General features: G+C 38.0%; 2 protein-coding genes across 5 annotated transcripts in view; one reads left to right on the forward strand and one right to left on the reverse strand.

Annotated features, from left to right (window-relative positions):
• OXR1 (oxidation resistance 1) overlaps window positions 1–10,667 on the forward strand; it is a 261,650-nt gene extending 250,983 nt beyond the window's left edge. For all 4 annotated transcript variants that reach the window (XM_030965997.1, XM_030966009.1, XM_030966002.1 and 1 more), the window contains 5 exons: window positions 680–805; window positions 2,897–3,049; window positions 7,145–7,240; window positions 7,836–7,909; window positions 8,650–10,667. In XM_030965997.1, the coding sequence (XP_030821857.1) occupies window positions 680–805; window positions 2,897–3,049; window positions 7,145–7,240; window positions 7,836–7,909; window positions 8,650–8,785 (585 nt within the window). In that variant the 3' untranslated portion in view covers window positions 8,786–10,667. The remainder of the gene's footprint in view (window positions 1–679; window positions 806–2,896; window positions 3,050–7,144; window positions 7,241–7,835; window positions 7,910–8,649) is intronic.
• A 3,321-nt stretch (window positions 10,668–13,988) lies between these two features.
• Window positions 13,989–19,581, reverse strand: ABRA (actin binding Rho activating protein). The gene is made up of 2 exons (XM_030971902.1): window positions 18,810–19,581; window positions 13,989–14,549 (listed from the first exon to the last, which is right to left on the reverse strand). Exons 1-2 carry the CDS (start codon window positions 19,559–19,561, stop codon window positions 14,072–14,074), a joined length of 1,230 nt encoding a protein of 409 aa, XP_030827762.1. The 5' UTR covers window positions 19,562–19,581; the 3' UTR covers window positions 13,989–14,071.
• Between the last annotated feature and the right edge of the window lie 5,763 nt (window positions 19,582–25,344).

The raw sequence follows: 25,344 nt of genomic DNA on the forward strand, positions 1-25,344 counted from the left end.
CAGGTATTTTAAATTACTGCAGGACCCTGCATAGTGCATCTTTGCCCGACCTCAGTGCTCACTATGCAACTTAAGTATTATTGCTGCTTTCCCACCCCACCATCTCAACTCTTTCTTCTTTGATTCCCATAAGCACTCCAGCAGATCATCTTATGGAGCGGCACTATTCCTAAGGCTCCATTCAAATGGTTTGCTCAAAATATATGGCAACAGTCTTCCCAGAGTCTACTGCATATCTGAAAAATTTCTTAAGTACTCTAAAAGAGTAGTGAGTCAGAAGCTACTAAGGAATGTCTGTGTTGATGTTTTAATTCCTTTCCTTTCTGTTCTTTTTTTAATTACACTTAGAATGCTATGTCAGTATTAAAATGCAAGAACTTTTGAAGGTATAGTCTGAAAAGCATTTGAAGCTCTTCAGCTGTGTATGAGAACTGTTTGTTGTTCTAGCATAATACCTTAGCTTTCTTCTCAGTAGGTGTCCATGTAACTTATTGTTATATAGTTGTGTACCAGTTTGCTATTGTAAACACTGAAAATCTCTATCAGATCAAATCTGTTGGATTTCTAAACTTTGGAAGGACTTGCATAATTGATAACTGCATGATTTTAAACCTGTGAAGTTTTATCTTGTCTGCTTATAGGATGGCATACACTTACTTTCTTGCTATTCTTTTTATAGATAACAACAAGAGAAGATATCAATTCACAACAGGCAACAAATATCAAAACAGACCTGGAGCCTGAAGCATTCCGGCCAAATCTTAGTGATCCAAGTGAATTACTACAGCCAGAACAAATTGAAAAGGTATGGGCTTAGATATATCATTTTTTATTCTTGCACATTAATGTATCACAAATGCTATAACTGTAGTGTAAAACACAGCAGTAAGAAGACCTTGTGTGATATTAAATAGAAGAAAATAAACTGTGTATATTAGAAAAGGTGGCTAAGAGCACTGAGTCCAGCTGTTACCTCAGCACTGCTGAGTCCACCACTAAACCCTTTCCCTAAGTGCCTTGGCTTACACCTCCTTTAGCTATTTCGACAGGGATGGTAACTCAGCCACTTCCCTGGGTACCCTGTTCCAATGCTTGACAGCCCTTTCACTGAAGAACTTTTGCTCAATATCCAATCCAGGCTTACAGTGGCTCAACTTGAGGATCTTTTCTCCTGTCCTGTTTTTGGAGAAAAGACTGACTGTTACAGTCAGGTAGTTGTAGAGAGTGATGGAGGTCCCTCTGAGCCTCCTTTTCCCCAGCCTTAACAATCCCAGCTCCCTCAGTCCTCTCCAGACCCTTCACCAGCTTCACTGCCCTTCTTTGGACACACACCAGCATTTCAATGTTTTTCTTTTAGTGAGGGGCCCAGAACAGCACACAATACTCAAGGTGTGGCCTCACCAGTGCTCAGTACAGGGGGGCAAGTCATGATTCCATTCTTGGTCACCTTCTGTCTCATGCACAGCTGTCTGCCAAGCAGCATCCTTAAGTGCTTTTCCTCTTTCCAGCTGCTCTTCTCCCAGCCTGTAATGTTAGAGGGACTTTTGCAGGACCTGGCACTTAGCCTTATTGAGCCTCGTGCTGTTGGCCATGGCCCATCAGTCCAGCCTGTCCAGATCCCTCTGCAGAGCTCACATACCCTCCAGCAGATTGACACTTTTGCCCAGCTTACTGCAATCTGCAGACACACTGAGGATGCACTTCATCCCCTCATCCAGTTCATTAGTAAAGACATTAAACAGGACTGGCCCCAGTACTGAGCCCTAGGGAACACCACAAGTGACTGACCACAATGTGGATTGAATTCCATTCACTACCACTCTCAGAGCCTGATCATCCAGCCAGTTTTTACCCAGCAAACAGTGCAGTTGTCCAAGCCATCAGCAGCCAGTTTCTCCAGGAGGGTGCTGTAGAAGTGCTGTCAAAGGGTTTACTGAAGTTCGGGTGGACAATATTCACAGCCTCATCCAGCAAGCAGGTCACCTTGTCATAGAGGAAAATCACATTTGCCTAGTCCCAAGTTCTTATGAACCCACCCTGGCTGGGCCTGATCCCCCAGTTTTCCTGCATGTGCTCTGTGATGGCACTCAAGGTGACCTTCCCAGGCCCTGAGATCAGACTGACAGGCCTGTACTTCCTGGGAGCCTTCCTACAGCCCCTCTTGTAAATGGACATACATTTGCTAACCAGGACATCCCCAGTTATCCTGGAATACTGGTAAACGGTGGGAAGTGGCTCAGTGAGCATATCTGCCAGCTCTGTCTGTTTCCTGGGATGGATCCCATCCGGCACCATAGACATGTGTGTGTCTAAGTTTTGAAGCAGAGCACGATTCATAGCTAAAATACTGCTTTTTTTTCAAGTCCTAACTTTGAATACACCATGTATTCAGACCAACTTATTTCTGTCTTTGCCCTACTTCCATGCTTTCTTGAAAACATCAGTGAAAAAACAGCAGTTCTTGCTATCCAGTCCAAAGTGATTTCATTATAAATGTGTTAATTGAAGTTTTGGATTAAAAAGCAGAACAACAGGGCAACAAGCAGCATTTACCCTTCAGCTTGTTACCTGCTGACTTGAATGATCTACTTACTCAATACTAAGGTATTGGTGGGACATGTAATATTGTTATGCAAGAATAATTGTATGGATAACAAACACATGTTCTTTAGTTGATGAATCATTCTTCTGTGGGTCTCTAGTAGAGGCAGGAAAAGAAACCTGCTTGAGTGACCAAAAGTAGAAAATACACATGGGAAGCTTCAGGTTTAGTTCTTAGGTTTTAAGGCCATGTAAAAATGGTTGAGCAGAATGTAATCTGCTTTCATTTACGTGTAATACATTCTTAAATATAAAACATATATTAAATAAAGTGTTGTCATTTTCTTGTTAATAGCTCACAAAGTCTCTTCCACCACGTACTATTGGTTATCCATGGACTCTTGTCTACAGTACTGCAAAGCATGGCATGAGCTTGAAGACCTTGTATCGGACAATGATGGGATTAGACACACCTGTGCTGTTGGTTATCAAAGACAGTGATGGACAGGTAGGAAAATACTTGTGTGGCAGTAGGGGACCCATCAAGAAAAATATTTGAGAAGTATAAAGGAAAAGCTTATGCTTCAATCCATCATGGGAGATAAAATTGTGTGTATCAAGCAAGTTAAAATGTTGTGTATCAAGCAAATTTTCTCCTTAGAAATGTGTTTTACTCTTAAGCAGTCCTCTAACATACTACATGGCTAGGAAATACTTTAATTATATAAGTTAGCTGTTGTAATGCAAGAGTCCAGTAATACCTAATTAATCAATTTAATTTTTTTATGCACTTAAGGTATTAGAAATACAGTCTGTAAAACTTTCTGATGCTGGAAGGTCTTGTTGAGTTGGAATGCTCTTAGCTGTGACTGGCATTTTTTGGTATATTCTGTGGCTGCAGCTAACATCTTTCAAGAGCTACACTACCTTTGTTACATTATTAACTTGTTCTTTGAGTCTCTGTAGTTGTGCTCTGTTTTCTTTTGACTGGGTTATGAACTTCAGGAAGTGGCTCATATCTCACCATTTGAATAGCAAACATCCTCTCTTGAATAATCTCGTGACAAGTGAACACTGCAGGCAGTATGAAACTTTCTTTTTCTGCAACTTCTGTGTTTGCTTGTGGAAGCATGTTACTGCTGTCATAAAAAATTGACAGAACCTCTATAAAATCTCTAGCATTCAGTTCACTTACCTCTCCCAGTTTGGTAACCACAGGTTTTATTCTCAGGAAGGATGGTCTCATTCGGGGGTATGAAAACAGTAAATGAAGTGTATCTTTTCTTATTCAAGTCACAGCCTGATATTTTCATTGTTTCATACCCCAGGAGTCCCTTAAAAAGAAGAATCCCTTCTAACTCTCTGCTAGTAGTGAACTTTTTCCCAGAAGTTCTTTAAAAATATTTTCTTCATTTACCTTTTGATCTTGAAGACAGAAACAATTGAATAGGCCTGAGATGTCTCAGCAGACTCATCAGTCTCATAAATATACTTTGATGACTTCTCTAATTCACTTATTAGCTTCTCAGGATAAATTAGTAAGACATACCTGCTTCCTAGTACCTTCCTAGTACCTGATCTGTCCCAGAAAAAAATGTCCTTTTTCTGGTGGGGCTGTCTCGACACCACTATGTAGTATTGTCTGTTGCTGAAGGAATTTTTGTTATTTTCTGTGTATCAGCATCTTGGCTTGAATGTTCAAAAAGTGTCATCGTGTCATCGCCTGTCAAAACATGGATTTCATAGATACGTCTTTTTTTTTTTTTTTCTTTTTTTTTTGTGAAACGAACCTTGCTGAATTTCAGCTTACAGCCTTATACCTAGGAATATGTATGAAAGCATGCCTTGGAATTCTGGATCAAGTAGTCACTGAACTCCACACGAGAGTGGGGGAAATCCATGTCTGTTCGGTGAGCAGCATATGCAGAAGGAATGGTTCAGAAGAGTTTTACATGCTCAGTCCTTCCCCAGTGTAGTGGGAGTGGTGTTTTCAGTAGCTCTGTCTCATGTTATTAATTAAAAATGTCTGCATTTGACAGCAGAAAATTAATTTGCGCTATTTTTCTGTTCAAAACATATGGAAATTAAGCACAGAGTCTTTCTCCTCTTCATGCAAGGGTCTACAATCATGAAACATCAGACAATAGTAACTAACTATACTCTTTGATAATTAGTCTGGGTAATTAATTTTATTTGTGAAGCTATTGATTTTTTTGAAAGAGGTGAATTTATTTTTAATGTCTTGTATCTTCCTGGCTGATTGCCCTTTAAAACTGCTTTCCACGACTGAAAAAAACCTCTTAAGTACTTTATAGGAGAATGTGTCCAGGAGTAGTTCACTAGCAGTATGCTAAGATAAATGCTGTATATGCCCTCCAGAAATGTGTTTCAGGAGACCAGGTGGTTATTCATACCTTACACTTCAAGATCACTGCCTGTTTTCTAAGATTCTAGTTCAGAGAAGATCCTAAATGAGATTCAGCCATTTTGAAAAATGACAGAATTATGACCAGATAGTTTCTTGACATTTGCTGAGCATACCTGCTCAGTCCTCATTGGTATTAGTTGTTCTGCTCCTTTTGTATCTTCCATGTTTATGAAGGATGCTGGAATTTTCATATCCTTGGTTGAGGCACTTTTCTTTTGAACTAGAATAAATTTCTTTCCTGGGCTGCTTCCTCAGGTTCCCCAGATATGTTTCTTTGGTGTCCATGTTTATGAAGAATGCTTTTCATTATGTTGATAATAGGTTGAGTAAGGAGCAAGTGTGCTTCATAACTCTTCATAATGTTCCATTAAAGGCTGCTAAGCCTCACGCCACTGAATTTTTTATTCAAAACCCTTTTCCAATCTTGCTTTCTTTTTCAGATCAATTAATAATTTTATGTAAATGGCTGTTCAAAAAAAAAACCAAAAATAAAAAACAACAAAAAAAAACCCAGGCAAAACCACTGAACTTTTACAAACTTTAATTGTGTAAAAGTTGAGCAATGCCTAGTTGGAATTTGGAATCTAAAGCAACTTAAATTGCCTGCTCCAGTCAATTCTAAGAAGTTCTTTAATAAAGGTGTCCATGAAATCTATAGTTGCATTGTTACAATTGTTATGGATTGTCTGTCTACTGGTATGTGCTTCTGTTAGTGAGCCCTGAGAGCCATTTAAAAAGAAATTGGTACCTGATTCCTGAACATGAGTCACTAAATAATTGGTGGTCTAGAAATGGGATTAATGCAGTTAACCACTTCAAGGACTGTCTAGTTTAATAAAAAATCATTCTTCAGATTGTATGCACTGCAGAACTGTGAGACTGATTGAACCTAGGACATGGGAATTCTAGTTATCCACCCTAACAACTAGCCACAAAAATTGGATCTCATGGAAAAATCCTAGGTACATCCCTTCTCAAGAACTAGAGTAACTGTTGAGAAGCAAATTGCACTTTTTCTGTAAAGCCTTATTCTTTTATTGTTGCTTATAGCAAAGAGGTGATCTTTCAAGTCAGCTTGACGTATCTAGAGCACAGAGAGGTTGTCAAATCCTGATTCCTGAGGGTACTCAAAGCTCAACTGGACAAAACCAAGTCAACCTAATAGCTTCAGAATCAGTCCTTCATTGAGTAGGGAATTATGTGGGAGACTGTCTCAGATTCTTGATAGCTAAATGTATTCCATAATTAGAAATAAAGCTTCAGAGTCTCTTAGGTAAAATACATAAGGTCTTCTACATGGTTAGAAGGGACTAGTTTTGTGTTTTACTAGATATACAGATAACGTCTTTGAGAGGATCCAATATAAACACTAGTATAAGTGTTAAGTTTACACCTGTACAGAGGCTGAACTGAGGTAGTTTAGGTTTGACAAAGCTCTGTTTGATACTTTAACTGAAGGTTAATTCCTCTCAAGGAGTATCTGTTGCGAATGAAAACTTACATTTACTTTTATCTTTTTTACTTATATTTATTGACTACATGTAGTATCAGGCCTAAGGATATTTATCTGAAGTAAGGTATGTCATAGCTAGCAGAATGTAGCTTAGCAACCAGAACTGCAGTTATTCCAAGAATGACTAGAGCCCTTAAAAGAAGTTAGGATACAGAGACTCAAATAGTTTGAGGACTAAGAAATAATTTCAAGAGTTCCTATTGCTGGAAAATATGCATGTAGTTATTTAAATATGGATTATGTATTTCAGCAGCCCATTTTGTTATATTCATTGATGAAACTAAATTTGAATTCAGTATGGATTTTTTATGCTAAAAATGCTCTATATAAGTTCATTTATCTGCACACACTAAGTACAGTCTAAGGTCACAAAATGTTTGACAAAGAAAAGTTAATAGCCAGATTTCTGAAGTCTAGTCTGTTGACTCAGATTCTTGAAATAACAAAAAGGAAAATGTGTCTCATCTGTCCTGCTTTTTTGAGTTTACATGTGCAAAGACCATCTCTCAGTGCACTCAGAACTGTGGTGCAGTGAAATTCAGAGAGTGAATTTCAAATTGACATTATTTACAACCTGATTTACCAGTTATTATCATTAGACATTCTTGGATTCTATGTTGTTGTTCTGAAGTTTTTCTTGCTCTGATGTATTTTTGCTACAGGTTTTTGGTGCACTAGCATCTGAACCATTTAAAGTGAGCGATGGCTTTTATGGCACTGGGGAGACCTTTATGTTCACTTTTTCTCCAGATTTTGAGGTAAGTAGTAATGACTTTTCATGCTTTTGCTCCCTTCCTCACCACCACCCCAAGTGCATGATCTTAAAATCCTCAACAAATAAACCTAACTGTAAATCTGAAAAATATTACAAGATGGCCCAAAAAAAGTCATCACGCTAGTTTTTTGTGGAATCTTTAAGTGCAGAGTGAATTGGTAGTGTTTGCATGCTGAGGAACACATTCAACCTGAAGAACACATTCAACTCTTTAATTGTACTGAAGGTTTTTCTACTGTTTAAAGTCTTCCAGCTGCGTGTCTGAAAATTCATAAACTACGTCCTTTTTAGGGGCATATAATCTAATCTAAGCATATTTCCTTGGTATTTTTCATTGTGTAGGTGTTTCGGTGCTCAAAAACGACCTGGTTTGGAATGGTCTTATTTTAATTAGCATAAAATGCCAGAGAATTTTTGTCTGCAGCTATCTGTTTCCTGAATTTTCTGTGTGAACCTAATTAAACTGACTTCTACTCACCCATAGTCTGTCTTTACTGATGGTTTGTTTCCCTTCTGCCAAAATGAAAAGTTCAGATATTTTTACTTGCTGGTCTTTTTTGTTTTTTTTTTTCCCTTAGGTTTTTAAGTGGACAGGAGACAACATGTTCTTCATTAAAGGAGACATGGACTCTCTTGCTTTTGGTGGAGGAGGGTAAGTTACAGTTAGAATCTGTTAAAAATATTTGTCTGGACACCTTTGAAAAGAAAATTTGGAATTTATTTCAGTATGGTAGCTCAGGACTCAACAGTTACCAGCCAGGAAGCTTTAGTATGTGAGGTGTTTAGCTTCCAATGCTGACAAAACTTAAACCGGAGATTTGTCTTCTCCCTAGTGTGGCATAAAATTTCAGCCCTGCAAGATGCCTTCCATGCTTGACTTGCATGTATGTCTTCCTGTATTCAGAATGGACACAAAGTATGATTGTGGAAGGATGTAAATGTGAAAATTACGTGTAACTAGAAGAGGCCTGAATTGAAGCTGAGCCACCCCAAAACATGTCAGGGTCTCCAGAAATCGTTGTCATGTCCTGGCTTTTTCTTGCCCATGAAGGTGCATGTGCTTCTAGACATGTTTTTTTTATTTGTTACTAGCATTCTCTTTAGATATGAAAGTGCTGTTATGTCATCTCTTTAACAAAAATGGAAGAGGCTGAAAACCTCTACTTAGCTTATTTCAGAATATCTGCAAGAGGAATATTCCCAAATTAATAATAAATAGTAAAAAAAAATTGAAATCCTTGTAGCGTAAATTTATTAACAGCCACGAGGTACTTGTGTTAAAAAGTAATCCTTTAATTCCTTCTCATTTCTAAATTTTGAGTGCAAAATGCATTGATGGATTAAATGCTTATTCTCTCAGTCTTTTGCTTTAATACATTGTCTGTCTTGCAGAGGAGAGTTTGCTCTTTGGCTTGATGGTGATCTCTACCATGGAAGAAGTCATTCATGTAAAACATTTGGGAATCACACACTTTCTAAGCGAGAAGACTTCACTATTCAAGACATAGAAATATGGGCTTTTGAATAAGTATTTCACTATTTCCACAGGTTATTGTCCCAAACCTGACATGAATCAGTGCAGCTTAAAAATCTCTAGGAGCAATATAATGTATTTTACTTACCTGTTTTGTTTTTTTTTTCTAATTTTTCAGTGTGGCCATTAGTTATTATTTTTAAATAGCAGATGTTTTTTCATGCTCTTGCATCTGTAATATACTATCATACTTTTTCTAAGCTATAGACTCTTTTACAAAATATTGACCTTGTGGACTAAAAATTAACATTAGTTACTTTGAGCCTTGTGGCCTGCAAAATTTTCTTATCCATATTACAGTTGCCTCCCAGGTTTCCCACACACACCTTTCCTGCAATCCTGCTAGGGGGCTGCTTCATTGAATATAGCTTATTATTTTTGTATTCAAATTATGTCTATGAATGAAGTTGCCCTCTGTGAACCTCTGAGAAAGCTGCGTGTGGGTATTTGGCAGCAGCACTGCAGAGATTGGTCCAGACCAATGATGGGTTATTCAAGTGGTGCCACAAATGGATGAGAAGCTGAGCATTCCTTCTAAATGCACCCCAGTAAACGCGTGGTGAAGTTAGAAGATATCCAAAGTCAACAGTGCCACTTGTCTTGTTTCTTGTTCATGTGTAGAAAAAAGTCAGTTAATATGTGTTGTAGCTGCATGCTGATTGTATTTAAAGAGTGTTTTGCACATGCTGTTAATGATCCGCAGGTTTGGGACAAATACTGACAATACTGAGCTAAGTGGCAAAGACTTATGAAATAGCAAGAGAATGTAAGAATATGATAGTTCCAAAAAACTAAAAGGCTAAAGCAAGCAAAACTCAGTGAACAATTTGTAGCTATAGTAGGGCATTAAAAGTACAGAAACAGATGCATCTTTCTTCAACATAAAGTGTCAGATATATACTGTTATACTGTTGTAGCCGTGTAGCACATCAGCTCCAAGAATATAGCTTATTCCTGTCCAAAGAAAAAAAATTTGTGATGTTTTTGAGTGGGTCTATGTTGTAAATTTACAATTAGCACCAGCTCTGATTAAAATGACATCATGTATCATAGGTAAACAGTATCGTAATTCAGTAGACTTGTGGAATATGCAAACTTACTGTCATGTGACCTCAAAAAATAAATGACAGGCTAGAATACAGTTCCAGTAGCTCTTGTCCACTTTTGTAGAAAACTTGATAAGCCATTGTGGCAATAACAGCTCAACAAAACTGTTTGTTTCAAAGCTTTTATTCTATGTTCTGCAAAAAAAACAACAAACAAAACAAAAAAAGAACAAAAAAATTGCTGTTAAGTGTGACAGTGACTGACTTTGTGCTGAAATTTCAGCTATTTCAGACAAACATTGTATATTATCTTGTAAATTAATGTTTAAAGTAGTTTTGTTATTATAGAAAAGTGTTGATTGACGGGTTGCTTATAGCACTTTAAATTATTCTAGAAATGGAATAAAAGCCAAATGGGTTGGCTAGTAGATGTAGTTGTATATTTGAAAATATTTACATTTCTGGAAAGTTAAAAAAAAAACTTATTTGAAGACAGCTTACTGCTATGGTAACGAGAAAGGGCAGATGTTTCATCTATAATATGCTAGTGCTCAATATGAATAGAAAAACAGGGCTTTGTTTCCTGTCTCTATGTATATCTCTTTATCCTTCTTAGAACTTAGTACAATGTGTAGAGTAAATGTTTACAAAATAAGGAACTGTAAATAAATTGAAATGGCTTTTCTCCCTTTGGTCTTCCACAGCAGTATTATTGTCTTTGTGGAGTTACAACTGATTATTACAACAAAAAAAAATCCTGTAATGGATTTCAAGTACTATAAGCTCACAGTGATGTATAGCAAATAAATCTAAATATATGTAAAAATAAACTTGAGTTGGAGTTTATTTAGAAGGTCGAGTTTACATAGGAGCACAAATGCTGGGTTTTGCTGTTCATTTAACAACTGAATGTATAGGATGCATTTTCTCATATTTTTTTGCATTTCAGAGAGAGGAATTGTCCAGCTGAGGGAATGGTGTACACTTGGTGTAGTATGTGCAAGCCAGTCCTGCTGGCTGTCTCACTGCCGATGTGCCAGTTCCGCTCTGCTTTCTGCTGTCCTGCTTACCTTACAAGCTGTGTAATCATAGTTTGTTTTCTCTTGTGATAATTGCACTGCTAATAACACGTGCTAAAGGTGTCCTGAGGTGTCAGCAGTGGCTTTGGTTGAGATGTTGGGGCAGTGCAGTGTGTACATAGCAGCTGAATGGCTGTGGGAGGAGGGCCTGCCGGTATCTGTTCTGTGATGAGTGATGATTGAACATATCACCACGAACAGTATGCTCTTCACTACAGCTCATTTTATTTCAATAGCCTTCCCCTGTTTTAAAAAGGAGCTGTATTACTGAACCTTGCTTGTACAGAAACATTTGTAAAGAAGGAATTATTGCTCTGGAGGAGGGAGCTGATTTCTGCTGGGTGGGGTACATGTCCAGTGAACCTTCCACTCACTTCAAACCACTGTGGTAAGACTTGGAAAAATACAAAGGTGTAAAAGTCAAATTTATTTCTTCTGATACAAGTTTCATGCTGTCACTTAAACTTTGTATTAGAATATGAAAAATGTAACTAAGTTGCTACAAAAGAAGATAGAATTTTTTCACTACCAAGGATGTGCATAAACAACGCTAGCTTCAGACAGGAGAGTGCAGGAGCTCTGTGTCAAGTAAAACATCTTGCGAGTGAATACAATATTTAGGAAATTATGTGCAACTATAAGCTACCATGAGAGTAGCTGAGAGTTGCTCATTGTCTCAAAGGTTAGATGTTTTATTTTCAAAGCAAGTCAGAACTAGGAAAGCAGGACTTAAATAAAAATTAACAGAGACTGCTTTAATCAAGCAGGTTTTGGCGTTTATCATCTCTCTGCTTAAAATATTTAATTTTGGCAGAGGTTGTGCTAGTTTCACACGAATGTAACACAGTATAGTAGGAGAGTTAGGGTGGGTAATTCAGGGAGTACTTTTGTTTTTGTTTTTTGGTGAGGTCAGATTTGTTTATCATACAACTTAATGTAAAAAATGCTCTAAAGCATATAACCTACATGAAATGCTTCAAAACACCATTACTTATATCAACATTTAATATTTCTTTTTGACAAAAATGGTAAATTATTTTCAGAAATTTTGCATGATACTGCCTACTCAAAGGTAAATAGTGGAGGGTAGTATGAGAAAAAATACTAGTTGTGTCCTGTGGTTTTCTCATCTCATTGGAAATAAAATAGTTTGAGGGGAAGAATAGGATAAAGTTGGAGGTTTGGTTTATTTTGTGTGGATTTTAATACTGGGATGACTGAATAGGAGGCTTAAATTACCTGCACTGAGCTACCAACCGATGAGCTTAATTCACTTAACACTCACATGTCTTTAGTGTGTATTTTTTTTACAGGTGTTTTGTATAAGGTCTGTTGCCATGTACTCTGAAATCTTTTTCTGGTGCTTTGGACAGAGAAACCTTCAGAGGAAATATTTTAACAGCCTATGAAAAGGAGAATATACGTGTGCTTATATTTTGAAGCAACTTACTGACATTTTACTTCACTGAATATGCGCATGTATTTGTTTCTTAGTGTGTGGGAAAATAAACCAAGAAATAATTAAGGAGTTCATGTATTCCTTTGACAACAAAATTTTATCAAGACAATTTAGACAGTTATAAAAGTCATTATATAAAGATGTAAAGAATAAGGTAAGAATATGCAGGTAAAAATTATTGTATGTAAGTATTGTACTAAGACATCAGTTTTGTAGGTCAACTTGAATAGTCTAAGAGATCTCAGGAAAACATTAAATAAGCTCCATTGATTCCATCTTACCATTTTTTCTTCTGTATATAACTATGCCTAAGTATTAATGATTTACATAGATTTAGAAGAGATGTAGTAGTCAGTTCTTGTATCATTAAGTTATAAATTATTTGGTTTATTTATACAGCGGAGCTTCAAACTGGAGTACCTGTACTCATAATAAGACAGCAATATTTGTTTTATCAGAGACAAGATGTTAATGCACCTCTACTTCTCTAAAAAGATATTTGTTCTTTCAGTTTGAAAGAATATTAAGGGGAGGAAAAAAACCACTTCTTTTTCATTACTTGCCCAGGCCTCTGCTCTGAAACAAATGCTTTTCTTGTGAAGAGAAACTGATCTCTCTAATCCAGCAAGTAGCAGAGACCTTACAGGGATCTCAGATTTGTGAATAATACAATTTTAAGTCCTAAAACTATTAGTTCATTAGCACTTAGTCCTCTCTAGCATCACCTGGGCTGAAATACATTATTTTAGTGACATTGGAATGGCGAATACTGTAAAATTAGGTCAGTATTTCTGTGTAATGTGGAACAACATTTTCCTCAAAGTTACGAATGCTGTTTCTCTTTTTTCACAGAGGTACGTTTCAATGGAAGATGATGATGTTAGTAACTTTTTTGCTGTATACAAAAGTACAAGTCCTGGATAGTTTTTATATGTTACATATTCTTTTTCCCTGTATTTATAAGAACAGTATCAGCATAGATAATCAGATAAGACATTGCACAACATTACATAGAAGGTATTTTTTAGGTAGCTATCTAATCAAAACATTTTTATTCATTACATTCCAACCTCCATAAGTTTACATATGAAACAATCTAAAAAATTAGTTATATAAATAGAATAAATATATAAAACCCCATTTATAAAAAGATTTTTTATGTGACATGTACGAGAAAGCTGTGTCAACAGTTGTATTAACAAGAGAATACTGCAGTAATAGTTACATATTGTGCTTGTAAAGAAAACAAATGTATCTTTGATTCTGTATTAAAATAAGGTAATTTTACTTGTATTTAAATCAATTAATTAGAAAGTGCATGCACAAGAGCATTTTTCAGATCAAAACCTTTGTCTGAGTTTATTTTGTCATTCAGCTTCTGATCTGGCATGTTTCATATTCCTGTAGCTATTTATATTGCTATGGACTTTTATCATCAGCTGCTTATATTCCATATAGCTTTTTCTCCTTATTTTTTATGGAGTAATTAACTTAATTGTCCTGAAAGCACTTCTGGTAAAAAATGAAGTCCATTTGGGTGTTTGGGTTTTCATGCGCTAGTTATAAAATACATATTTCAAAAAATACATTTTTCTATGTGGTGAACAGGGGAACCTTATGTTCAAAATGTGCAAATGCTAATGGCAAGGGAGAAGAGGAGAAAAGTTTTCCAAAGTTGTTCTGATTATAGCCTAACTTATTTTAATAAAGTAATGATGACATTATCATCTCTTCCTTGCCATAACATTTCTCCTTCAAAGTCTACCAGCCCATGTTTCCTGGCTCTCATCAGAATCCCAACAACCTTATCTGAAATACGAACATATCTGTCAAAGAGTTCCCCAAAAGTGACTTGGATCTTGCCGTCAGGCCGCGGCTTGGCCATGGACTCAATGATGAAGCACAAGTCCCTGATCTCCCGGTGGATGTGGGCCTCAGCTCGCTTGGCTCTCTCGGCAGTTTTGGTGCCTTCCTTTGGGCGGCCGTACCCTTCATCCCCTTTGTGCAGGCGTGTGGACATGGCCAGATCGTAGTCAAACTCCTCGCTGAAGGGGTTCAGCTTCTGCGTTATGATGTGCTGGTCAGCCCATTCCTGCCACCTGTCCTTGAGGCTGTGCACGGCGCTGCATTTCCTGCGCGCCTTGCTCCGCGCCTCCTCGCTCAGCCGGCTGGCGCTGAAAGACACAGAAACACACCTGAGCTTTGCATCTCCTCCTTTCCTGATACAGTTCTGCTGTTTATTGAAATCTGCTGTAACTGGGTTAGGGGCGAGCTGGAATCCACCAGGTGGCACGAGTTCACCACTTCTAAATTAGTTCTCATGGGGCTGTTCATCCACATTCAGTTTGCACACAAAATTCCATGATCACAGCTTTATCCTGTCTACACTACCACCTTCCAGCCCTGCCCTGAGCCTGTTTTCACTAACTTTGTACCAGAATGACTTAATTCTGTAAGGGAACAAAACAGTATGTTGCTGATCACCTGCACTTTCTGTACCTTTGGTCAGTCACGCAGTTCCCCATTCCTGCTTGCTGGGCCAAGCCTGAAGTGTGCCTGCCCTGAGATTAGAGATTGCTGTAGGTGTATGACCTGGCTGAAGGTGATTGCTGTAGGTGTATGACCTGGCTGAAAACTAGAGGGTGGTGCCTAGAAAAATGTCCTCTGTAATAAATGTCAATGATTATAGCAACAACAAAATCCTAATTGAGTGTCGTAGCTCTGTCTATGCTTCTGTATTTGGAATATGATTCTGAACAAATACTGAAGTCCAAAATTCACATTCCCATGTGTAGGGTAGAAGCCTGAAAGTGTCAAGGACAAAGGATAAGGAAAGACCTTGAGAGATTTTTTTTTTCCTTTTTTTATATGTATAATAGTTCTGGATGACTCCAAGCAGACATTCTATCCTCTTGTGGCCAATCTCACATGTTGTGGGGGAGCTGTAGATAGTCTGAGCTAGTCGTTGTGCTGTCCGCGTCCTGTCAATGTATATGTACTGAACTCCGTTGGGACTATGCTGTGCTGTGACTGTGCCAAAGTAATTTGTTTTCTAATATTTTTACTCCCCAAAAGGCTGCTCTGCAGCCTTCCCAGTAATGTCAGCTGAATATTAACACCACAAAATCAAAATGCACTTAGCAAACAGCACGCAGGGCTGCAAAGTTGCAGAAAATTCTGTTCCCCTGCTGTTTGGACATTCCTTTGTTTTCTACTAAGGTGGTTGAAATAGAGAATAGGAGTCATAGAGATGTCCCTAGTTCAGATCAGTGCACCAGAAAGAGGCCAGTACTGGGCAGGGCTGTGCTAGGGTAAGAATTGCAAACACCAAGTGCCAGGGATAGAAAAAGAACTAGGAGAGCTGCACTACCTTATTAGCTGTGGAGTTGCCCTAAGATGGGCTTACCTGTATTGAGGAACTGTGTTTAAAAAGCTCCAAAATACTCTTCCCTATCAATTTGGTGAAAAACCATCAGAAGAATTTAGCATGCTGAGTTGCCAAGTGCACCTTTCTTCTGTGGTGTGACTACAGAGCATCCTGAGAGTAGGCAGCATGTCTGTACCTGTAATTTTGCGTAAATGACTTACAGGTAGGTGTTGGCAGGGAAGCATTAAAATACACTCGTGGGGTAAATCTAGGCAATTTGGTTTCCCAAATGCGGCTCTATATAAGCTATTGTCATACAGAGAAAGGGAGAGCTGTGATCCTTTGTCCCTTCACCTGAATTGTGCCTTCATTTTCAGAGGAACTGTGGGCACAGGATTTGGCTATGCAAAGGAATTTGTCTCCTGAAGCCTATGGCTATCTCAAAAGTCACAGAAACGCTGTGCCAGCACAGTCTGAACTCCAGCTGAAGCTCAGATTGCTTCACTAGCTCTCCATGTGGAAGCTATCAGTTAAGGCAGGGGGAAAAAAATCCTAAGTGAATCAAAATTGCCTTGAAGAAGTTACGCCATCAGTCTCAGTGGAGTTTATGAGTAGATATCATTATGGAGGGCTTATTCCTCAGCCACAGCCAGCTGCTTCCCCTTCTCTCCAGGGACCATGACAACTGAGAAAGTCCTAGAACTTCGGTTCCCCAGGAAGAGTGGAGAGGAGAGGGGGACTGAGACAGCAGGAGGTTGTGCAGACATTGTTACTTACTTTAGTTTAATGGTCTAGAATGTATTCCCTCCTTTTTCTAGTGAAACTAATTTTCCTTTCTAGCAGATTATTATTGCCTTCCTTATCCAAATCATCTTCTCAGTGGTTGAGAAAACCATCTTATCTATCCTTTTGCTTTTATTGTGCCTCTTATGGGCTTGAAAAACCCTTACTTTTTTAATGCAACTTGTTATTTAACCATTTCTAGTTGCTGAAGTGCTATTTTTGCCATTGTTTAGCTTAATGACAGGTTTAAAACATGAATTGTGTACACAGAGAAGTATTTTTTTCATGTTTCTACTCCACCTAGACAAAGGATTGTGCACCCAAAGTGAAGGTTTTGAACTTCTACCCACTCTAAGAAGTGCTTTACATGCAACAATCAACTAAGTTAACCTGTTAACCAGAATGACATCCTAAATGCATTCTGACCTTCTAGGCAAATTAAGTCCATGTAGCATATTTGCCCTGTTTCTGTCTGTAGGGGAAAGGTATGAATCCCATTTTAATGTTTTGAGTTTCATATCCCTTCTGTTGCATTTTTCTTCTAATCATGAACAGAAGAGTTCAGACGAGTCTCTTATGCCAGTCAACAGGCTGCCTACTAAGGAAGCAACCTTATTCCAGTAAGCAGTGAAGCTGGAAATAATGAAGGTGCTGATGTGAGGAAAACAAAACACTTGTACTGATGCTTTTTTCCTAGAATGTGGAGAGGAAAATAGGAGATATGCTTTAACAACTGTGTGTTTATGACCCTTTTGAAGAAGATTAAACCACATTGAAAGGTTCATAAAAGTAGCAGGCTGCAATATTATGTTCTGAGGCTGTAAAATAAATTTTAAAAAATGAATAGTTAAAAAAGTTCAGTCCTGATAGCAGCACTATAAGTGCAGAAAATTAGTTCTGTGTTCGATTTCAGCGGAAGAAAGAGCTGTAAGTAACATAGAGGGTGTTATTTCAATAATTTAGATCACAGTAAATATGGCTAATCAATCTTTTTTCATGGTAGCAGCACTAAAATTATACATATGAGGAAAATATAAGAAAAGTTTAACAGAAGCTAGAGAGTTGGTCTACTAGATAGTTGGTTTAACTGAAGCTAGATAGTTGGTTTCTACTATAACATTTGAAACTGGAAAAATTTGTTTTAATTGAAGTTGTTTACAGATAAGTGCTGCAAATGTATCTTTTTTCCACTGTATATTTGGAATCTTTGTTTTGAGGTCATAACTTCTGTGAACGGATGGTGAACACAGACCTTTCCAAAAGCAGGTACTAGAAACTTTCAAGCCCTAGCTTACTGGGGAGCTTTTTTCACTTGGGCTGTTAACCACTTCCTTCTTACAGGAGCTGACTGCTTTGCTGTACAGCAAAGCATCATTCTAATTCCATTTGAATAGTTAAAATAGTTCTGGGAGTGTGTGTTCAGATAGCTGTGCTTAAAGGTACTGCATGGTTGAAATCCATAAGTGTGTTAGTCACAGTCTAATGGTCATGATAATGCTCATCAGTAGTGAGGTATAAAACCAAAATAGTGACCGTGATACAGCCTGCCTGCCTGTCTGCACAGGGGTCACAAAATCTGTTGTGGCATTTTCATCAGTTTTGCATCATCAGTGCCGATCCAGTTTTTAATTTCTGAAAATGTGATTGTGATATGGTATGAACTTGGGGTCCAAGAATCTGGAATTTTCCTTTCTTTGAATTGAGGAATTCCAAATTCATAGAAAGCTTCCAAAGAAGCTTCCAACTTTTGGTAAGAAGTATGTGGAAGTAATTCCTGCTACATTAATTTGGGACATTCTCTTCAAATTGCTCCTGAGATGATTTACAATTAATACTAAGCAAAATAATTAATAAGTATTTGGAAGTATTACTTGTCAAATATACTGATTTAGACAACATTTGCTGAAATAAATGAGTAGCTAAAGGCTGTTGATGAGGTAAAAGTTGTGATTCTGAAACATAGACTGAAGTATTTACAAATAAGTAGTTAATTTGATGAACTGGTAAATCCAGTGTGAAAATTAAATATAATTAACATGTCCCAAATATAACTTCCTAACTTTTTTCCTAACCTTGTATTAGGTACACAGTCCGATGTTGTTGAGTAACTACTTAAGCACAGAGTGATAAGTGAAAGGTCTCCTGAATTATGATTAACTTCTTGTAAATCAAGAATAATAGTTTATCTTTGACCGCTTCCTACTATCCCCCCCCCACCATTTTCCTCATGGAAAGCTGTGCCCCTCTGCCATTTGTGTTGATGTAATGAAGATGCTTTACTTACAGAGATGGGACAGGGCGTTTAATCCTCACAGCTGTCACCTCCCGGTCACTGTCCTCCTGCTCGAGCTTGTCCTCTGCTTCCCCATAGCCACTGTCCTGGGCATCCAAGCTGTCATCACGGCACTTCAGCAGCAGCTCTCCCTTGGCCCCATCTTTGTCCTCGTCTTCCATCTGCTCCCAGCCCTTGGTCATCTCTGATACCACATTTGAACACTTTCTCCTTATGTTTGAAGGTAATTTGTTGCTACGAATTTTGTCAATAGCATTTGATTCTTCTTTGAGTTTGGTCATCTCGGAGCTGCTGTTGTTGTTCTCATATCTTTCACTGAGGAGGCTGACATTGCCTCCTCGTTCATATGCTTTGCTGACAACTGTTTTGGTCACCTCTTTGCTTTTAATGCTGAATATTTTGAGGTCTTCATCTGATTCCCTTGATTTTTTTTCTGCATCTGTTACTGTCACCGAATCCTTTGCTAAGGATTTTTCATCATCTTTTTCTTGGTCCCTCTTGACAGATGGGATTTGCCATTTTTCAAAAGAACTTTCTTGTACAGGCTGAGCTGATGAGCTTTCTGCAGTGGGTACCCATCCAGAGGGCTCTTGCTCTTGCTTTACATGGTGGTCAGATGCCCACTGCTGCCAGCCTCGTGCCAAGCTGAAGACCTGGCTGGCCATCCGGATCTTGTGGACAGCCCTTCTCACAGGAGCAGCACTCGGCTTTTCTTCGGGAGCCATGCTGCTGTCTGCTGCCATCCTGGCTTCTCCCCTCCTTCTGCTCAGCACCTTCTGAATGGGCTTCCTGAAGTGAATAATGCCCTCTGAAGAGGGCCACACAGATTTAAATAGAAGCAGGAGCAGTTGATGCCTATGGAAAATATGTGACATGCTTCTCACAAAGATAGAGTATCCTCACTGTTGCAGAAGTCTTTTTTTAAAACACAGGGTTACATTTCATCACAGCAGATGAATGATGCATGATGTAAACAGTGTGACACAGACCTGTTCTGGAAATAGTGGGAAAGTAACAGGTCCTTTAGTCCCCCTTCCCTGGGACTGCTGAATTTCCAGTTTGTTGGCAAGGGTCTTGTTCTTTTGCAAATGCAGCACTTGGTTTAGAGATGCTGATGAGAGTGACTGAAAATGCTATATGTGAAGGGCCGTCAGTGGCTAGGAACTTTGGCCAGAGTGGACACTCCTCATCATCACAACAAAATAGCGGCCCTTGTCATGGAGTGTGAAGCCAGAAGCAAATTATGACTGAGAAATGCTTAGAAAAATATACCGGATTTTTTCTTATTGCTCATGTGTCCAAGGAAATCGAGGTTTGTTAATTTTTTAAAAGGTATTTATGTGTTCTCTTCCCAGTCATTGTCTATTAATGTCTCTTTAGAACGTAGCTTCATGGGGGGCCTGGGAACACTATCATGTTTGGTGTCAGCACCAAGGAAGAGGGAATCACTCTGTCTGGGGATCAGTACAGTAACTCTGACTTGATCAGATGGATCAACAATCTCAAAGTTTTAGGGGTTTGAGAAAATAAAATATAACCTATTTAATTTCTCACTGCTTTTTCAATTGAATTATATACAGCATAATTATGTTTACTGTGTACAATATAGAAAAAATCAGTTTTTCTAGGAAACCTTATGATTTTTTCATTCCAGAGGACTTCCTAGGGTGAGTTCATGATTGAACTTGTAAAATTGTTTAGTGAATTGATACATCCATTGTTGCATGGTAATAAACATTTTTCTGAGATACAGTCCTGTGATATCTTATTTCTTAGTATAGTGTTTCCTAAATAGGAATGGAAAATGTCATTGCTTTTTCAATCCATCATACCTTGGAGATTACAGGATGACCTGTGGCACTTGCCATGTGGTGCTCTGAGGCACTCAGAACTTCAAGGAATTCTGCTGGCTTTGTTGGTCTTACATCAGCGATAAATATGGACTCTCATACTCTGCCTTTTTTTAATCTTCTCTCTGTTAAAGGCTGGACTGTTTGAAGTAGGTCAGATCATATTTAGCTCTTGATTAATGCTATAAGAGTACATCATACCTTTGACTTCCATGTAGAATTCCTCATTAATCTATGGAGTAATTTCCTCTTCAAAACTGATGACATAATGTAAGTTAGTGTTGCTATTAGATATTTACTCATGCTTTTATTTTAGAAAAAAATGTGTCACCTCTGTGTACTGTACAGTCTCAGCTATTGCCCACTGCGTCACATCTGTGAGATGACATTGTGAGATGTACCCATACAATTTTATTAAGGAACATTTGTCACCAGACATTTATTTTGGGGTAATTTTAAGGCTAATCAGGAGTGAGACTTCCTTGTGCTTAGAATTTACACATGTTCATGCAGGCACACGGGGGGGTGTATGCTCCCTAAAATACAAGGAAGAGGCAAGCAAAAGAAAATAATGCACATGCAGAATAGGAGTATTACACCAGTTCATTCTGTCAATCTGTGTGGTTTCTGGAGTGTAAGAGTGGCTGAGGCTTCAAGAATGAGCTGAAAGCTAAATACAGATAAAGGATCAGGCTAAGGAAGGAGTGCAGTGAAACAAGGGACTGTGGAAGGCCAATCCTGAAGCATAAGGTGATTGAGATTCCTGTTAAAAGGCAGGGTCAGCTCCACCTCCATGTGTCCTGGATGGATCCTCTTTTACCTGCTCTTAAAGACTACCAGGAGTAGATACTCCCCACTGTCTAGGGAATCTATTCAACTGGTTAATTGGCTGTATTTTGCAATCAAAGGCCTCTTCTCAGTTTATTACTGCAAATATTCTTGAGGTTCTTGAACACTTTTGCTCTAGTAAAATATTTGCAAGTAGTTGTATTGAAATTCATGGCACTGAAAAGTAATTGCATTCCTGAGGAATGTTTAGAAATTATAGCACATTTCAAAGAAGTCGTTAATATAGAGACTTCTGGTTTTTTTCCTAACAGACTTGACCTTGTAGTATACTGGTCATAGTCCTACCATCTTACTGCTTACCTAGTTTAGAGAAATGACAATAAAATGTTACAGACGAATGAAAACCACCAAGATTACTGATCTAAACTACTATTAAATCCATATTGCACAACAATATGTTAAACAAATGTTTAGTTTAAATTGGTCGCTGTATTAATATGAAGTGTTATCACAGACTTGTCCAAAGTGCCAGTGAAACTTTGATATAATTATTCTGAGGATAACTATCTTTATAATTCTTAATTTGAGAGTGTACAATGATGTTGCCTTGAATGTGTTAAATGTTGTCTCATTTTATATGGTAGTGCTGCCAGCAAGAAGTTAATTATAAATTAGGTCCAAATCATCCAGTGGTATTCATACTTCATGTGTTGTTTACTTTGCAAATGTTTTATTGCAGTAAGGTTAGAATTTATTACTTCATGGTTTCATGTTTTTACTCTTAATCAGCCTAGCTTACATTTCTGCATGTAATTTCCCTGCTGTGACTTTCACAAGCCAATAGCCAGCCCTAAAGGCACAGGTACGTTTTAGGCAGGCTGAACCCAAACACATTTTCTATGTGTCTTCCACACATCACAAGGTCACAAAATGCACTCTAAATGCTTAGAAAGGCTGTGTGAGGGTGACTGTCACAGGCTTTCACAAGTTCAGCAACTATCCTTGAGGCCAGAGTGGAGGGACCATTTCTTGCAGAAGATCTATAGGAGAAAAGGTAATTGGAGAAAGTATTAACTTTGATGAGCAAGCTTGACACATGCTGAAGTTGTAAATTCCCTTTTCCCTTGACCATGGCTGCCTAAACTCCTGCGATTTAATTTCTTTGACACCTTTAGACAAGTCTGCACATGTCCCTAAGACCTTGTTGCTGCTTGTGGATTGCTGCATTTCACATAATATCCCTGACTTCCTGAATCCAAAGTTGTGAAGGACCAGCTGAGGGAATGCCAGTGTCAGAGATAAAAGTTTTTGCTGTGTGATGGTTTAGTTTTGTTTTCCCCCCAGATGGATTTTTCCCTCTATGGTTATAAACTGTTTAAAAATCCTTTCATTTTCTCTTTGCTGTAGAAGACTAACAGTGTCTGGGAGATCAGTATGCCAAACTATTTTTGTTTTGTTTAAGGATGATTATCTTTAAAGGTAGAACTGGATCCTTCATACATTACTTTACCTTGTCAGACACTGACATAAGTTATTCAATGTTTTTGATTCCAAGGAATTTAATTTTGAACCAATTGTAAGTGTATGAAAGATGCTGTCTTCCTCCCCAGAGTTAGTGGTGAATAACGAAAACAAGATGTGTTTCTTTCCTAAGTATAACCAGCTGCCATTATCAGGAATCTCAGGAATTCTTCTCACCATGACACAGTTAAAGTACATTGTGTCATAACATCATACATTACCAGTTATCACAGGAAACCTGTAAAAAGAGTTTGAGTTTGGGATTTCCTTATTTTTAGAGTTCACATCAAACAAATTCCTTCTAACAACAGCAGTGAGCAACTGTGTCTCATTCAGCATGCAGCCTCATGGACAATTCAGGTGTCTGAGCTCCAAGAAATGGATGCCCCTGAGCCTTTGGACTGGGTCGTGTTGAGCCAGTAACGGAAAGAAATACGTGCATTCATTGGTGCAGTTTTTTATAGTTGCATCCTATATCTGGCTACAGCCTTTTTTGTACAACTGAAATTGTGTTTTAGTGAAAAATTATCCCTGTGTAATAATGACATGGAATTTTGAGTTTGCATTTGATTATGTGTCATCAGGATTCAACTACATGAGAGATCAGGGCTTATCCATGACCTAGCATGGCATCACTGCTCTGTGAAGAAAATAAATCCAACAAACTGCCAAGAAAACCCTGGTCAGAACCCAGCCTGACAGACTCTTATTTGTGGAAGGGTAATGGGGAGAGGGAAGATGCACTATCCAGTAGCAGCAGCTGCAGCAATTTGTGGAGTGGAGCCCCAAAGGTCCTCTACCCCCAGGGTGAGATAGATTTAAATGCAAGTCACCCAAGTAATAGAAAACAGCCCTGCAGATTCTCAGCTGGCTGAGGATGAGATTTCAGCACAATTTTTCCCTGCAGTCTGGTAGAGGGACCTGGCTGTTAGAGCTGACACAAACCCAATTCAGGGCGGGTTTACATGCATCCGTGGATCTTCAAGTTCCTCCCCAAGCTCTGCTACTCAAGTGACAAAACTCTTCACTGTCTTGTAAAGGTGTCCTCACATTTCAGAAGATGAAAACTAAGATTGGGATATGGAGCCTTAAAGCCCTTTGGCATACTTTCCCTACTTTTTCATATAGTGACCACAGCTTTTTTTTGGAGCCAGATGCTTGCAAGAAATCCATACAAGTTTAATCAAATTTATAGAGGAAAGGGAAGAAGAGGTAAGACCACATGCCTTTAGTCCCATTTTACCTTTGAACATAAATACAACTTTTATTTGAATAACTATAGTAAATGAACAGAAACAAGTAACAAGGAGTAATGAAGCAATTTTGTTTAAAAATCTAAGCAAACGCTTGCAGGAAATCATTTGCATCAGGCATTTAGTTCTACTTGCATTATGAAGGAATTTCTGAAGATCATTTAAACAAGCTAGCCTTTGAAATAAATCCACAAATATGTTGCTATTCAAGTTTATATTGGTTATATCTACTTGTCAGTGAATGGTTATCCTTTTCTGATAAGAATATTACGTAATTTAATTTTGTGGTTCCAACTTGCTGACGTATCTTAGTTCAAAGTTTACCTAGAAATAGTCTTATGGCTTTGAGAATATGGCCTTTTTGCTGCTATTGAAATCTGAGAAGAGCACTGGATACAAGGAATTGAAAGTCTTCACATAACTTTGCAATACAAGACGGATGGGAGGCATACCAGAATAGGAGAACTCGAAATCCGACACCTGGATGTAACGTGAGAGATGATAAATGTATTTTACATGTCTAAAAGGAAGAAATCACAAGTTAAAAAATAAATAAAAGCACAGTTCTATGTAGTCAAAATATGTTACAAACAAGAGATAAGAGGCATAATCAAATCAGTGTTCTCCAGGTATTAACAAGGCAGTGCTTCCATGCATTGTGGCTTTTATTTTTCAGGGTAATACCTACTGCATGTTTCTGCTAATGGCTGTTTCTCAGATTTCAAGGTGGCAAATGTGAGAAGAAAATAGAATTTTCACAATTTAAAAAAAAATTCCTGTGGGAACTGGACAGTGTCCAGTTAATTAGAGCAGTGCAATTCTGACCTGAATGCACCACTTCATAAGTGTTTGGTTTGTCACTAGTCTGTTTAAAGTGTATTTACTTCCAGTTATCACTACATGTGCATTGCTTGGTTCTTCTGTATTTTCTTTACAGCCTACTATATTTATTAACATATTAAAATCTGCCAATAAAAAGTATAAACATAAACAGGTGTGTCTTTGATGTGTATAGTGGACCTACCGTGAGTTTTTAGAAGGATCATTGAAAATTTACATTTGTACTTCTAATAGAGTTACTAGTTATTGTCTTTGTATGTATTGCAACTTAAA

Source organism: Camarhynchus parvulus, chromosome 2 (assembly GCF_901933205.1).
Source record: "Camarhynchus parvulus chromosome 2, STF_HiC, whole genome shotgun sequence".
Lineage (NCBI taxonomy): Eukaryota > Metazoa > Chordata > Aves > Passeriformes > Thraupidae > Camarhynchus > Camarhynchus parvulus.